At 44.5% G+C, this 13,921-nt stretch overlaps 1 protein-coding gene across 5 annotated transcripts in view; it reads left to right on the top strand.

Annotated features, from left to right (window-relative positions):
• The window catches only part of AMBRA1 (autophagy and beclin 1 regulator 1), a 123,381-nt gene extending 110,003 nt beyond the window's left edge, over window positions 1-13,378 (top strand). For all 5 annotated transcript variants that reach the window (XM_065754877.1, XM_065754876.1, XM_065754873.1 and 2 more), the window contains 3 exons: window positions 2,328-2,420; window positions 4,050-4,243; window positions 11,858-13,378. In XM_065754877.1, coding sequence (XP_065610949.1) covers window positions 2,328-2,420; window positions 4,050-4,243; window positions 11,858-12,348 — 778 coding nt within the window. In that variant the 3' untranslated portion in view covers window positions 12,349-13,378. The remainder of the gene's footprint in view (window positions 1-2,327; window positions 2,421-4,049; window positions 4,244-11,857) is intronic.
• The last annotated feature ends 543 nt before the right edge of the window (window positions 13,379-13,921 follow it).

Here is a 13,921-nt window from a genome sequence, read left to right as displayed (position 1 = left end):
GTAAATGAGAAGCTAATAGGTTCCTGGCAGTGAAACATAGTTGATAAATGGCAGCATTTAAAAGCAGTGCACAAAGTCATGTATTCAGCGGAATGGCTATTGATTTCACTGTCCAGAGAAAGGTGTGAATTGACAGCATGGAGTTGGACTGGGATTTTCTGTCCAAAAACCTGACTGTACAGCAGTGAGCCTCTGCAGAATGGGTGGGAGAACAGACAGGACCGTTTACTCCTGCACTGTGTGTCAGTGTGATGCTGGTACCGTGATGCTTTTGTTGAAGTAAGATGAATCACTCAAATGTGTATGTGTGCTGAGCTTTCTGTGTAGTACAGGCACTTGGGTGTTTGGAGAAGGAGAGAAACGCAGGATTGCCAGCTCACGGTTTGCCCTGGGAAAGATATTGCAATCTTCTGTTTTCTAGAAGTGGAAACTGGCAAAAAACAAGTAGCACGCACAGAACCTAGGTAAGGAATACCAATCACATAGGTGGCTGTGGGGACCGTGCCTGTACTTCAGAAAGCATGAAAGTGTGAGGGGAAAGCGAGAAGAGCGTGGGTCAGTTTGGTTGTTGTACAACAACTGCAAATACCAAGTACGTCTTTTTTTTTTTTCTGGAAAAATTGACTACCAAGTTAGAAAGTCTCCCCAACTCAGAGAGCGTGTTGCTTTGTAAGCAGCAGAGTGTGACAGTTAGGTTTCAGTGTTCAAAGGATGGAAGAAGCAGAGAAGGACTGGCAGGTGTGCAGTGGTAGGTTGCAATCTGTCAGTAAACTCTGGAGTCTTTGTAAATCAGCATCTCCCTGTCAGCTGCTATCATGGGATATAATATAGTGCAGGACTAGCTCGGCAAAAAACCTATAATGATCACTTCTGCAGACACTGTGCATGGTTCTGTTGACCTCATTTTCTCCAGCTTTTGCCCTCAGTCCCAACCTGAGATACTGTTGCCCAGCAGCATGCCCCAGGCCTCCAGTAGGTACAGCTCAGGCATTGCAACACATCTGACCTGCATCATCCTTGCCTCTTCCAAACCAGTCTTACCGCAGTTCTGCTGAGGCATCTCATTATGAGGATGTGTGTTACCATATACCCAGCTACCAACAACTTGTCCTGGATCCTTTCTTCACACTGAATGAATCCTTAGTTTCTGCCCTCTTGACTACCTGAGCAGTGATGTGTTTCCATCTCTTCAGATACAGTTTCCTTCTGTTTTAGCAGGACTTCTTTTTCTTCTTTTTCTCCAGAGTGAGGTCCTTGTTCTTCAGCATAGAACAGGCTTACAGAGTGCAGTGGATGATCCCTAGGCTTATATTAATGTCCCTTATGTTATCCCAGGCTTCAGATAATTACAGTCTTGTCCATGCTCTAGCACTTTCTGTGGGCAGGGCTTCTAGACCGACTAGGTCAAATCCCATAGTCTCCTGCTTTGATCCTGTAAGAGAAGGTGAATGCTCTTAAGTGACTAGAGGGGCTCTAATATTTCTGTGAGGCATGGACTAAGTTGGGTTCACTCTTCTCTTCCAGCTGAATTGTTGCTGGGCCTCAGAAATTGTGGAAGGTATGCTTAGAGCATTAACAGCTTAGTGTCTTCAGCAGTGCAGTGATGAATAACATTATGTGTTGACCTTGCCTGCTCCCATCAGGTGAACATAAATATCTTCTTAGAGAATGCACTGTGAAACTTTGTTGGAGCATAGTTATTTTGCTAAACTTAGTAACATTAACTGTAAAGTTTGAGTTTTGGACTTTTCCAGCACAGATACAGTTGATCCAGCACAAGCTCCGTTGTGGAAACTTAGCAAAATTTCTTTTGCTTCTGCCTTTGCTCCACAGTGACTGTCAGTGGAAAAGCTGTGTAGAGATTTATTTATTGGTAGAAAGAATGAGAACCAATGAAGAAACTAAACATCAAAAACAGAACAGTGTTTTACCTAGCATTACCTAGTGTAGGAAACAGTGGCAGACACCACAGAGTGAATTGGTCTTCCCTTTCCAATTCCTTGTTTAGTCACTTGGAGGTTTGGTAACCTGATTTCATACACGGTTGTATGTCTTCATTTCCTGAAAATCTCTCTGCTCATATTGCTCTCCTTTGGTACTAATATTGAATTGAAATGAATGGGATATTCCAGAGCTGTCTGGGTAATACAGTATTCAGTGTTTTCAAGTGATGACAAACCCCTGTAATGAAAATGTGAACTGAGCTATACCAGCAGTCTCTGTGGGACAGGATACAATGCTATCCTCCATGTTGTGGTGATGTAATACATGCTGGCTGCAACAGTGTCCTGCCATACTACTAATAATTTTTTCTTTGTTGTTTCAAGGGCCTTAAACTCTGGAGTTGAATATCACTGGGACCAGCAGAATGAGAATGTCTTCACTGTGCATTCCAGCAGCAGGAGCACTGAGCGGCCTGGGTGAGTCTCCTGGGCATGGGTTAGAGTGAGCTGACCCTTTCTGGTGGCTTCATTACGTCTCTCAGCACCACTTTTTCCTGTTTGTTCCCTTTGCACCAGCAACTTTAAAGACACAATTTTTGTCTCCTTTTGCACTACCTTGTTAGGCCACTTGAGATTCTTCCAGAGTGAGATGCCCAAAAGTGCTGCCAGAGATAGAGAAGTACATATGTCATCCATCGCCTTAGTAATATCCTTGAGCAGGCTGTAGGAGGAACATGTGGAGCTTCAAGCATTAAATATGCTATGCCAAGTTAAAGGTGCTTTTGGAGGATAATTGAACAATGTGGTATTCCTAGAGATGAGTGCAAATCCATTGGGTGACCCCTGTGAATGATTTTCTTCCTTTTGATTTCTAGACATGGGACAGCTGTTTCTCAGGACTAAACTCTAAAAATAAAGCTAAATCCCTTTAGAACCCTGTTGTCTGCTTCATCCAATCTACCTTGTGATGCACATGTTAGTTATCCTAAACACAGAGATGATTATAGTACCATGCTTGTTACCCCAGTGAAGAGCGCTTCTCCTTAAGCTGATCATTCTTGCCAAGAGTGTTTCAGTCTTGCTTCTGAACTATGAGCTCAAGGATCCCATGAGCTGGTGTCTGTGCTGTCCTACAGCCTTGGTCTGGCTGAAGACAAGCAATGAACAGTAGAAATTCTGTCTGCTGTGAGTGGATATTACCACTACTTGCATTTTTTTTTGGCAGTGTATATCAGTCTTGTGTGATGGGCTAAGGAACAGCCTGAAAAGGTGGGAGCTTCATCCCCTCTTTAGGGGATTCAAGTATCAAAGGCGGAAACATTGCTTGAGAATGAGCAAGCTCCTGAGAGAGGGTTTAAAAAGCAGGACAAGTTTCGCAACTGTATGAAAGGATGTAGACTGTGAATGAGGCAGTCTTTCCTAGAAACTCTTTACCATTCCCAGCACTTACAGCCAGAGGTCAGTTTTGGAAAGAGCATCCAAGCATTGCCAATATTCAGATTTTGTAGCTGAATACACTTCAACTGTTTGTCTCTGAGAAGCTAATGAGCCTTGAGGCAGTTCCTGTTATTTGCTTTGGAGAACAGAGAATTTCTCCTGTCTGACTGGAACAAGCAGAAATGCCTGCCAGAGTGCATTCATGTGTGATGCTGACAAGCTAGGAGGTCCAGTTGAGGGAAAGGATACAGGCAGTATCCTCAGAACCTGAAACTGTCTTGCTGCAGAGAGAGATAGTATGTGTGTTTGTGGTCTTGCGCTGCATTTGTGTTGCTATCTGAACTCAGTGACCCTGAGAGCAAGTAGTTCTGCAGGCTGTGGTACTGCGGGGATGTATATTTAAGCCTGTCAGACACAGTGCTTCTGTGGAAGGGTGAGTGGACTGGAAGACTCTCTTAGTCTAAAACTCAAGTGACCAGCCAGCTGAGGCTGGAGAGATGTGTATGTATGTAATTACAGGTGACAATTCACTCCAGCATCAGCCTGCATAGTGGCTGGAAACTGCCTGGTTGGAGTGGAGACAGGAAGAGGCTCAGGTGGATGCTTCCATCTTGCTGAGATGTATTGCCTCAAATGCTTAATGTCTTATTTGTTTTTCTCTCTTTTCAGAACCAGCAGAGCCACGTGGAGGACAGACAGGGACATGGGCCTGATGAATGCCATAGGCCTGCAACCCCGAAACCCCCCCACCTCTGTGACTTCACAAGGTACCCAGACCTTGGCACCTCAGCTGCAGAATGCCGAGACTCAGACAGAGAGGGAGGTACAGGAGCAGGAGTCCTCCTCTGCAGGGACTGGGGAAGGTAGGAACTTTAGCAATTGTTTATTTGATAAAGCTTACCTCATAAGTGAGAAGTTTCCATATAGATTCCGTATCCTGTGATGCATTTTTACACTTCTGCGTCTCCTCAGCAAAGATTTCTCCAGCTTAATTTTCCTGTAGCCAGGCCAAGATGTTCGTGCAAGTTTTGTCTCTGTCCATATGAATAGGAAAGTCTTTTACATATGCTTTCTCAGGGCAAAGTCAATATTACAAAGACACAGTGATTGGCACTGTTCCTCACAAATACTCTGAACTGTAACCATCAGTAGGGATGCAGACTGCTAGGGATCATCCTTTGGAGTTGGTCCTTCAACCTCTGCACCTAAAACCCATGCAAGCTTCATAAGATTGGAACGTGAAATAAAATACTGTAAATTAATTCTCGCAGAGGCAGGTATAAGTATTCTGCTTAGTCTGATTGATGAAGGCTGTGATGAATGTCCAGCTCAGCTGCTGGAAAATATCTCTAATGTTTCCCAGTCCGGGAAAAATTATCAATGTGTAAAGAGCTTTGAGCAGCTGATGTGCAATTCGTTTATGATAACAAATCACTGATAATTTGAAAGCATAGTAATTTTGTCCAGGCTTCCTGTCTCTATACTGTGACACAGTGCTAGGATCCAACTCTGAAAGTTTGATGTTGGACTGTGTATACATGGGAAAGACAGAGGAAATCAAAGGGGCAGTTTTGACAGTTCATGATAACCCATCTGTCTGTGGAAAGCAGCCCCACATCATGCCTGTTTGTGTGCTTGTTCTCTGACATTGTGGAAGATGCTTTTTGGCATGCAACTCTTCCACAGTTCCCACTCTGCAACGTCCAGCATGCATGATAAGATTTTATTTGTCTGATATTGGCTCTTCTGTTTAACGTTAAATTGCAAATTCCTGATCTGTGGCGTTTCCTATCTGCTTATCTCAGCAGAACTAGGATTAACCTCTCTAGAACGTTAATGCAGTTGAGGGCATGTGAATTCGACTGGAACATAGAACGTCTGGACAAATGTTGACCTTGTGGGAACTGTTCATTCCCCTGAATGTGGTATGCGGACTGAGAGCAGGGCACAGTGTGCAGCAGCTCTGGGAGCTTCTTGTATCAGGGCAGCGATGGCTGATGTTGCAGGTGTGGGGGCTTCTCTCTGCTCTGTTAAAACAGTGAACTTCTTCAATATTTCCTCCCTCTGCTGCTGTTCTGCAATCATTTAAAGGTTTCCCTTCTTCATTCTCTTTAACCTTTCAATTTTCAGATCTAGAGCATGGCTTGTAACTAGGCAGTTAGTGAGGTGGGGAAGGGTTGTCCCTTATTAGTGCCATGGGTGCAGTTTCTCTGTAATGGAAAGAAAGTGGAGCATGCGGAAGGAGTGTAAGATAGCAAGCCCAGGGCAGAGACTTTTTGTTGTCTGTCTCTTGCTTGCAAGAAGAGTGACAGTTTCCACATCCGGTGTGATCTCTGACTGAAGCTGTGTGCTCTTCCACAAGTGGCTTCACCTGCAAGATGGGCTGTCCACTCTCCTGTCTAGTACACAGATTCTCAGAACAAAGGAATTGGTCCCATTAAGGACATGTGCACTGGTGATGATTCCAGTGTTCATGCTACATAGTTGATCAATTCTTCTGCAAGTTGCAAAATACAAGTGCAGATTGAGCTCCACTGAGCTTGCTGTGACATTAGGGTTGCTGTTATTCTAGCATCACAAACCCTTGTGATACTCACCCAGGGCATTTCAGCAGGTTAGGCTGGGTGCTGTGCTGCTTTTTTTGATGGTTAATTTGCCCATCGTATCAATCATAATTATTTGTCTGTTGAAAGGCAAACAAAGTTCCCTGTTATCAAGATCTAGATGTCAGGGACATTGAAAGAAGGGGGGAAAAAAAGTATTCTACAACTAACTTGGTGTGTAACCTACGGCAAAATATTAATCATCTACCAGATGGGAATAAATCTTCCCATACAGCACATGGGGGGCTGTGAAGATTAATTAGTGTTTTGTAAGGGACTTTGAAGAAGTAAATCACTGTGTGAGGGCTTAGCAGCATTATTAACAGCAAAAAGGATAAATCAGATGTGATTCTGAGTAGTGTAAAGGAATGTTTTAGCTATCACCTTGTTACAGGGAAAGAAAAAAACAAGAAAACAAAACAAAAATCCCTGAATATTTTCCCAAAAAATTAAAATTGGAAAGACTAGTGCTACCCCCAGGAGTGAGTTTCGTGTGAGCTGTGCTGTCGTGGGGAATTCTGGATCTGGGCATTTCTTGCAGATATGTGCTTACCGTACAAAAAAAAAAAAAAAAAAAGTATGCAGAATTGCATCAGAAATCTAATTAAGCTCTGTGGTGGTATAAATAGTTTCCTTTTCTCATGCAAAGCTCTGCGGGGACTTTGCTGTTCTGATTATCTTTCTACCTCCTTTGGAGGAACAAGTATATGATGACTTCATTAGAAGTGAATCCTTCTAATGTCTGTATGGTTCTGTTTTACAGCAGTTGATAGCTGCTTTGTGAGCTCTGCTTGCCAGCCACACATGAACCCAGATAAAATACGTTTAGAATTAAGACTAGAAATGGTACTGAGAAATGCTCAAAACATTGCAGCTGTCTCCTGCTTTCTTTTAAGCTGACAGACATAGTGGATATTGTGATGGAGTTGTAACTTGGAGACACTCTTAATTAAAAACAATCTTTTGGGCATGATACAAACACTTGCCCTTACAAATGGGCACAGTGAATGAAGGATCTGCATTCAACTGGCAAACAAAATCTTACTCAAAAATCAGCAAGATTCTTCATGAGTGTTAATGACCTCTGTTTAACCTTTAGAAAATGTAATTCCTGGTCCAGATTGTGTCAAGCTGTGGCTGACACTTGTTCAGGCTGCTGAATGTGTGGAGAGTGGTGTGAGCAGCAGTGGCTGCCAGGAGTTGGAACTGTGGAAGGGGTGCTTCAGGAAACCTGTCTGGTTGTGTGCCCGTGCTGTCTCTGGCTCTTGACAGTGCATTGATACATCTTCAAGCTAATCCAATTTTTTTTTTTTTTAAGGGAAGCGATATTTCCAAAAATTAATAGGAAGACCCAAGTGGCAATTGTCATCTCAATTCCTTTCATCTCTGTTGTCCTTGGGGCTTAAAATTCAGCTAGCTAAATACTCACTGTACTAGTAGGCTTCAGTTATGAGCCAAAATTGCAGCTATCGGAAGGCTTGCTGTCAGTGGATTGCTACTTTGCCTGTCTCTGAGGGAGGAATGTGTTGACTGCTTTCATGCAATACAAAGGTTTTTTAAAAAACCTATTTGAATAGGTTAAACTCCCTCACCAGTACTCCTTTCCATTCTGCCCAACTGCAGTCAGAGGCTGCAGTGGGTGCTTTAAGGGAAAAAAGGGTTATGGGCTTCATCCTGTTCAAGCTGATAGTAGTGAATAGATGTCAACACATGAAACTTTTCTGGTATAAGCAGAGCATCTTGAGGATGCTTTGATTCTAGAATGCCTTAGCAGCACTTAGGAGCTGAGTCAGTGTGCCTAGATGCAACATAATACGTTTAATCTGAGACATTAGGAACATGTGCTGAGGGACTGCATGGGCAGGAATACCCTGATAGCAGCTGAGCCTCACGTGTGCTATAAAGAGATGTGCTGTTTTGCATTAGTGAACACGTTCTTGCAATGCTGTTGTCATATACAATGTGACATTTTGTGATTAGTGTGGGAACCAGGACACCAGGCCTCTATTTCCAGATCTACCTCTAATTTTCCAGGTAGAAATGTGGGCAGGTCCCTTAACCTTTCATCTGTCTGCCCATCTGTAAAATGTAATGAGTCCTATAGGACTGCAGATCTGTACAGTGCATGTTGTGTGCCTGACAGAACCGCAAAGTTCACTTTCTCTTGAAAGCCCTCTGAAAAATGCCCTGAAAAAGAAATTGTCTTCAGGTACTGTGCAAGCCTTTACAGTTCTAAGTACTTCAAGTACCTGTCTCTCTTGGGATTAAATTATAGAGCAATTTTTAAACTCTAATTAGAAAAATAAGTTTCACTCTTCCAATCACCAAGGTAAGATATTGTTAAGAAATTGGTTATGAGTCAAAGCAGCTGTGCCTTTTCTGTTTGAATTAGCAACCTCAGACAGGGAAGTGTGAGCATGCTTCTGAGCAGGTTGGGGAGGAAAATAGTACTTCTTCTGGCACTAAGGGAGATGCCATTATTTGCAGCTGGTTAGGCAGAGCTCTGACCCTCCCTTTCCTTCTGCAAGAAATGAATTAATTTTAAAATGCTGATATTTTTATCTTTGAGCATATGAATTAGTGGGTCAGCTCACACCTTGGAGCTATTGTTCCACGTACTCAGAAGACTTAGGTATCTCTGCACTACTAACACTTAGTGCTACATATATGTAGCTTTGTTTGCAGGCATAGCTAACTACTGCTCGATTTTAGAAAGAGAAAAGCTGAAAATGGGAAAAATCGATAAGTGATATCAGTGTGTCACACAGAAACAGGTGAGCCTGAACACCTCTGTGGGCTTTGCTCTATCAGGTTTATGTTCTCCGTGTCCACAGGCAAATAAGTTGTGCTCCCTATATTTATGTCAGAGTCCGCTTCCTTTAAGAGCAGAAATGTTCCTTATGCTCACCTATGTTGACAGATTGTCGAGTATTTTGCCCTTGTAGTCTTCTGTAACAAACTCATCCTACTGGAGTAATGTGGCAGAGGGCTTCAACAGACAGATGCATTAGCTCAGGAGTATCCTTATTTTGTTAACTGTTGGAGCCAGTCACCCAGAGTGGCAGAAACCCTGTGGTCCTTGGGATAATTATTCTCAGGAGTAATTTTTGGTGTGTATTTGTGGAATTGATGAGGGTTTGGAGCTCTGAAAAAGTCACTTTGGGTAGAGTAGAAAAGGTTTGTAGGAATAGCATGTTACTGAAAGGGAACAGTGTTGCTTTTCCATACTGTCAGGCACAGAATCTGTGTGTCTTCATCCAGAAGTGAATGGATACTTTTGGGATCACTTCCTGCCCTGTGATGGATTCTGACCCAGGGACAGCTGAGGTGGAGAATAAATTGCCAGGTCTTACACCTACCTACTCCACACGCTGTCTGTTTCTGGAACTTGTTAGCTCCGTTTTCTGGATTTTATCTTCACTACTCTGTGAGGTTTTTTTTTCCTTTATTCTTAGGATAAAGGATTTTACAGGTCCTGGGAGATCGGAGTGTAGGTTTGAGCATAAAATATGAGGAATTGCCTTCTCTGGATGGCGAATAAGATATGTAGTCATGTAGCTTGTTGCTTCTGCGGGAGCTGAGGTTATGCTTAAGACCCTTGGAGGCTGAAAAGATTTTATTCAACTGTTGGATAAGTAATGGAGATTGACCACTACAGCAAGCTGGAATTTCTGGTGACCTCATTTGGGTTTAGGGCACTTGTTGTTTTGGCTAAGTGCCCAGGTATATAGCCTGAATGTCCACTAAATGGAAGTTAGCTTATTTCACTTGCATGGAGAACTAGCGTGGTCTGCCTTGGCAGCATGGTGAAGAACGTGTGTGGGAGTCATCAGGCAGAAGAAATAGGCTGCTATGTGAATCTGTTCTGTAGCTCAGCACAAGGCACACTGCTCGGGAAGCTTTGCTCTGATCCAGTCAGCCAAAACTGAAACATGAGGAGAGTGGGTAGGGGAGGACAACTCCCTAACTCCCCAATAGAGGTGCTTCTTGTCCACTTGAATGGCAAAGCTGCCTTCTGTCCTTTGATGTTCTGTCTTTCTGGCATTTCCAGCACAGCTGTATCTCAATCCTTGTAATCTGAAGTCTTCTGACTTTCTGATTCCTGTTATGCCATCAGCCCTGGCCTATTCTCTGCAGCTCTGAGCCGTAACTGACAGTTCAGCCATAACACATAGTAATTAAGGGGATGGGAATAGCAGGAGATGCTGTGGTGTGCACTACATGCATGAGCTCTTCTTGTGAAGCATATGTTTGTAATGTTAAGGAGTATCGGCTGGGGATCCTGGCTGATTCGCAGTTCCAGTTCTTGTATGGGCCAGCCTATAGCAAGCGATCTGTCAAGAGCACAGTACCTGCTGTTCCAGGGCTTGTGTAGGTAGGGTGGGCTGGCACACCTCTCAACCAGGTTGCCCATCTTGGCTTTCTCAAGCTTCCTGTCTGGCCTGACCAGATGGTTGGTAATGAAGTGCTTATGACTGTGTCCCCAGAAGGAAGCAGTGACTGAATTCAAAACCATGCTTCTCAAACCTTCCACTTACTCCTGCTCAAGATTGATGTTCCAATATCACCTGGCATTCATATTTTTCACACTGAAATTTGCAGTCCTTCCAATTCTTCTCTTCTGTTCTCGGTCTTTCTTTTGCTGGTCAGTCTGGTTCCTACCTCATGCATCAACGGGAGGATTTCTTTGCTGCAGTTATTGGCTGTGCTCTGTGCAGTATGTGTTCTTGCACAGTCCTCTGGGCTCTGCTCCAAATTCTCATGTGATTACTGGTGTCTCCGTGGTCTTGCTAATACTCTAATCAAGGAGCTATGTAATTGCTGTATGTATGGCTGATATAGCAGGCTTACTACATTTCTAGGACTTATTCTGCTTGTGAGAATTAAGCTTGCCCTTAATATCTGCGGTGTTTCTACAGCAGGGCAGTGTGTCAGCAGGCTTGCTTGAAGAAATCAGGCATACTCTGTTGTGGAGGAAGTCAGTGGTATTTGATGCAAATACCACTGAGACGAAGAAGAAAGGGAGTAAGCTGTCACTGACTGACTGCATAAATGTTAACATCTTTAACTATCTTGTTTTTTTCCACAAAAAAATAACATCTACAGCAGCATGGTGTAGTCTGTGCTCGACATCCTAGCTCCCATTTTGAAGACAAGATCTCTATCCCACAGTCCCAGGTGCTTTGTCTTTCTAGTCAGCATGGCATTTTGTTTCTGTTGTGTTTTAACTCCAGCCTAAATCTTAGCCTTGTTGACATTTGTGTTGATTTCTTTGGTGCCAGGAGAGCTCATGGTTTTCTCCTCCTCTAATCAGGACTGTGATAGCTTCATGGAGCTGGGAGTGAGATTTATCTCTTTAATAAGAATCGTCAGGATCCCACTGTGGAATGATTCTGGCAGTTTATGATTACAGATTGTTTTCCCCAGACGGTCTGGTTAAGGTTTGTAGCAAAAGGAGAATGGTGAAAAACTGGGCTTGGATGTTCCTGCTGTGGGGTTTAATCACGTATATGGGCTATTTTTCTGAGAGGTTTTCAGAGGTTAGCTTCAGCAGCAAAGGCATCTGACAGTGGTTCCCTCAAAGTTCAGTGCTACCAGATTATAAGAAAGTCTGAGGAAAAGTAAACAAAGACCTTAAGAGATGTTCCTTGAAAGATATTGGCTGAGGGGAGCAGGAACGTACTCTCTGGACTTCCTGACAGAGTGCACTGCATTTATTTGTCATTTCAATGGGAGTTACAGAAATGAAATATTGGAGTCCCTCAGAGCAAAGCCTGCGCTCTGTCCCAGCACGTGAGCTGTTACTCAGCATGCATTTTCTTGGTGTTGTAGTTTGCCTGGTGCACCAAAGTTGCTTTTGCTCTCTCTTTGCAGGTGAAGGTACAGAATACGGGGCCAGTGGGGAGGATGCCCTGAGCAGGATACAAAGGCTGATGGCAGAAGGAGGCATGACTGCCGTGGTCCAGCGGGAGCAGAGCACCACCATGGCGTCCATGGGTGGCTTTGGCAACAACATCATCGTGAGTCACCGGATCCACCGCAGCTCTCAGACTGGTGCGGAGTCCACAGGAGCTGAGGGCACATCAGCACAGCAGTCCACCTCGCAGCAGCTGGCAGCTGAGCTGGAGGGACGGATCCTTTCAGAGTCTGTGCAGCTGTCAGAGCATGGCCTGAGCCCGAGGACATCCTCTGGTGGGAGTGAAGAACGAGGCACTGGTGATCTGGGCCTGCCGGAGCAGGCCCAATCCTCCATGGACACTGAGGGACCAATTGAATACAGTGACCTAACTAATAATAACCATCTTCCTGACACTACCAACTTCTATAGTAATGACAGCACCAGTGGGGAGTCGCGGAACAGGTAGAGATGAGTTGTGTGTTGGTGCTACCCTTGTACTGCTCAGCAGAGACCTGTACCTCACAGCTGGCCAGAAGCTGGAAGAGTAGGGATGCGTGGCTCCGACAGGATGTTGGTAGTTCAGAGGGTTTCTATGTCCTGGGTGAGTGGCAACGGATAAGAACTGCAAGGAAGCCATGGGCAAGAAAGCATACTATCTTAACTTCCAACATTCCCGCTGCTGAATAATAACAAGAATATAAACAATACTGGCTGCACCCCCATGCAGATTTCAAAGTCATGTGGGATCCACTGAGCTCAACGCTGCAGTTTGTAATGCTTCTTCCCTTTCCACTTTCCTGCCCTTTTATGCCTAGGGGCCGATCAGCAGAGTGAAGGGAAACAGGCCTGCAGCATCCTTCTGGAGACTGGCAGCCCTCCTGCGCAAACCTGGGTGTGATGCTCCAGCACTGTTGCTGGAGCGGAGGAGTCTTCCAGGACACAGTCCTGTGATGTGGTCTTTTCTGGAAAGAGCTGGGATTCATCAAAACCTGCATGGCTCAGGAACTGCTTACAAGTGGGAGATCTTTCCTGTCAGAATTAGGTTAGTACTTGTCAGGAACCTAAGCAGAGCTGCTGTATAGATGAATAGAGGGACAGGGGCTACTGCTCTCCAGTCAGGACGCAGTTCACGCAAGGGTATTCTAAACTGTGCCAACGTTAACATGAATGAGCCATCCCAGTGGTTTCATGGTGCCAGGACTCAGCTGCACCTCCTTGGCAGAGGGCAGGAAATGTCTTTGAGCTCCAGGCCAGGGTGTGAGGTATGGGTCTGTGATGTAAGGTGTTGCATGTGAAATCTTGACCTTGTACATGTAGTTTCTAGTGGAGAAATCAAGGCTCTGATATTCTGTTTTTAGTCTCAAATGTGATTTTCCTTTTCGTTTGTAACTCTCCATCCCTAGCAGGTTTGTGGAGGAAGGGCGGGGAGAGTGTGAGTGCTAACGAGGGAAACACCAAAGATCAATGTCATTAAAATATGACAAACCCTTGCTTGACCTACTGTCTTCATTTGTGTGATGAATGTCTGTGGGATCGGCTTTGGGAGATAAAATACATCCAGCCCAGAAACTCAAAGTAGCTTACAAATGTCAGACAATGGCCGTTCCCTTCCCAGAAGGAAGGGAGAGTTTTGGAGTTGAAGGCCTTCAACTGTGCAACAGAGACAAGGAATAGAGAATCTCGATTGTAAGTTGCCTTTCAACCAGTCTGGGGATGAGCAGGCACTTCTGCATTTCCTATTGTTCAGGTGCTGCAAGAGGGAGAAAGGGGGGCATTTCTCCTGTCCTGCTCAAAATGATACCTAACAGCACTGCCTTAGTTAATCTTAGGCAGGCAGAGAGAGAGCAGTCTTGCAGACCTCTTAAAGCAGAAAAGAGATGCAGTGTCTGGCTGTCCTGGATAAAGGAATGCACGCCCCTGCATCTGTTACCACTGTCTGCACTGAAGGATGCTTCCTCTGCCATCCGAGCACCTGCCAGCAGCTGCTGTGCTCCTGCTCTGCTCCTCTAGACTCTGCGCTGCAAAGACGTTACAATAAA

The sequence above is a fragment of the Cyrtonyx montezumae genome, unplaced genomic scaffold (assembly GCF_038088225.1).
Source record: "Cyrtonyx montezumae isolate F1298 unplaced genomic scaffold, pur_monq_1.0 scaffold_10, whole genome shotgun sequence".
In the NCBI taxonomy this organism is placed as follows: Eukaryota; Metazoa; Chordata; class Aves; order Galliformes; family Odontophoridae; genus Cyrtonyx; species Cyrtonyx montezumae.
The sequence above is the reverse complement of the archived record's forward strand: the minus strand, read 5'-3'. Positions and strand labels throughout refer to the sequence as shown.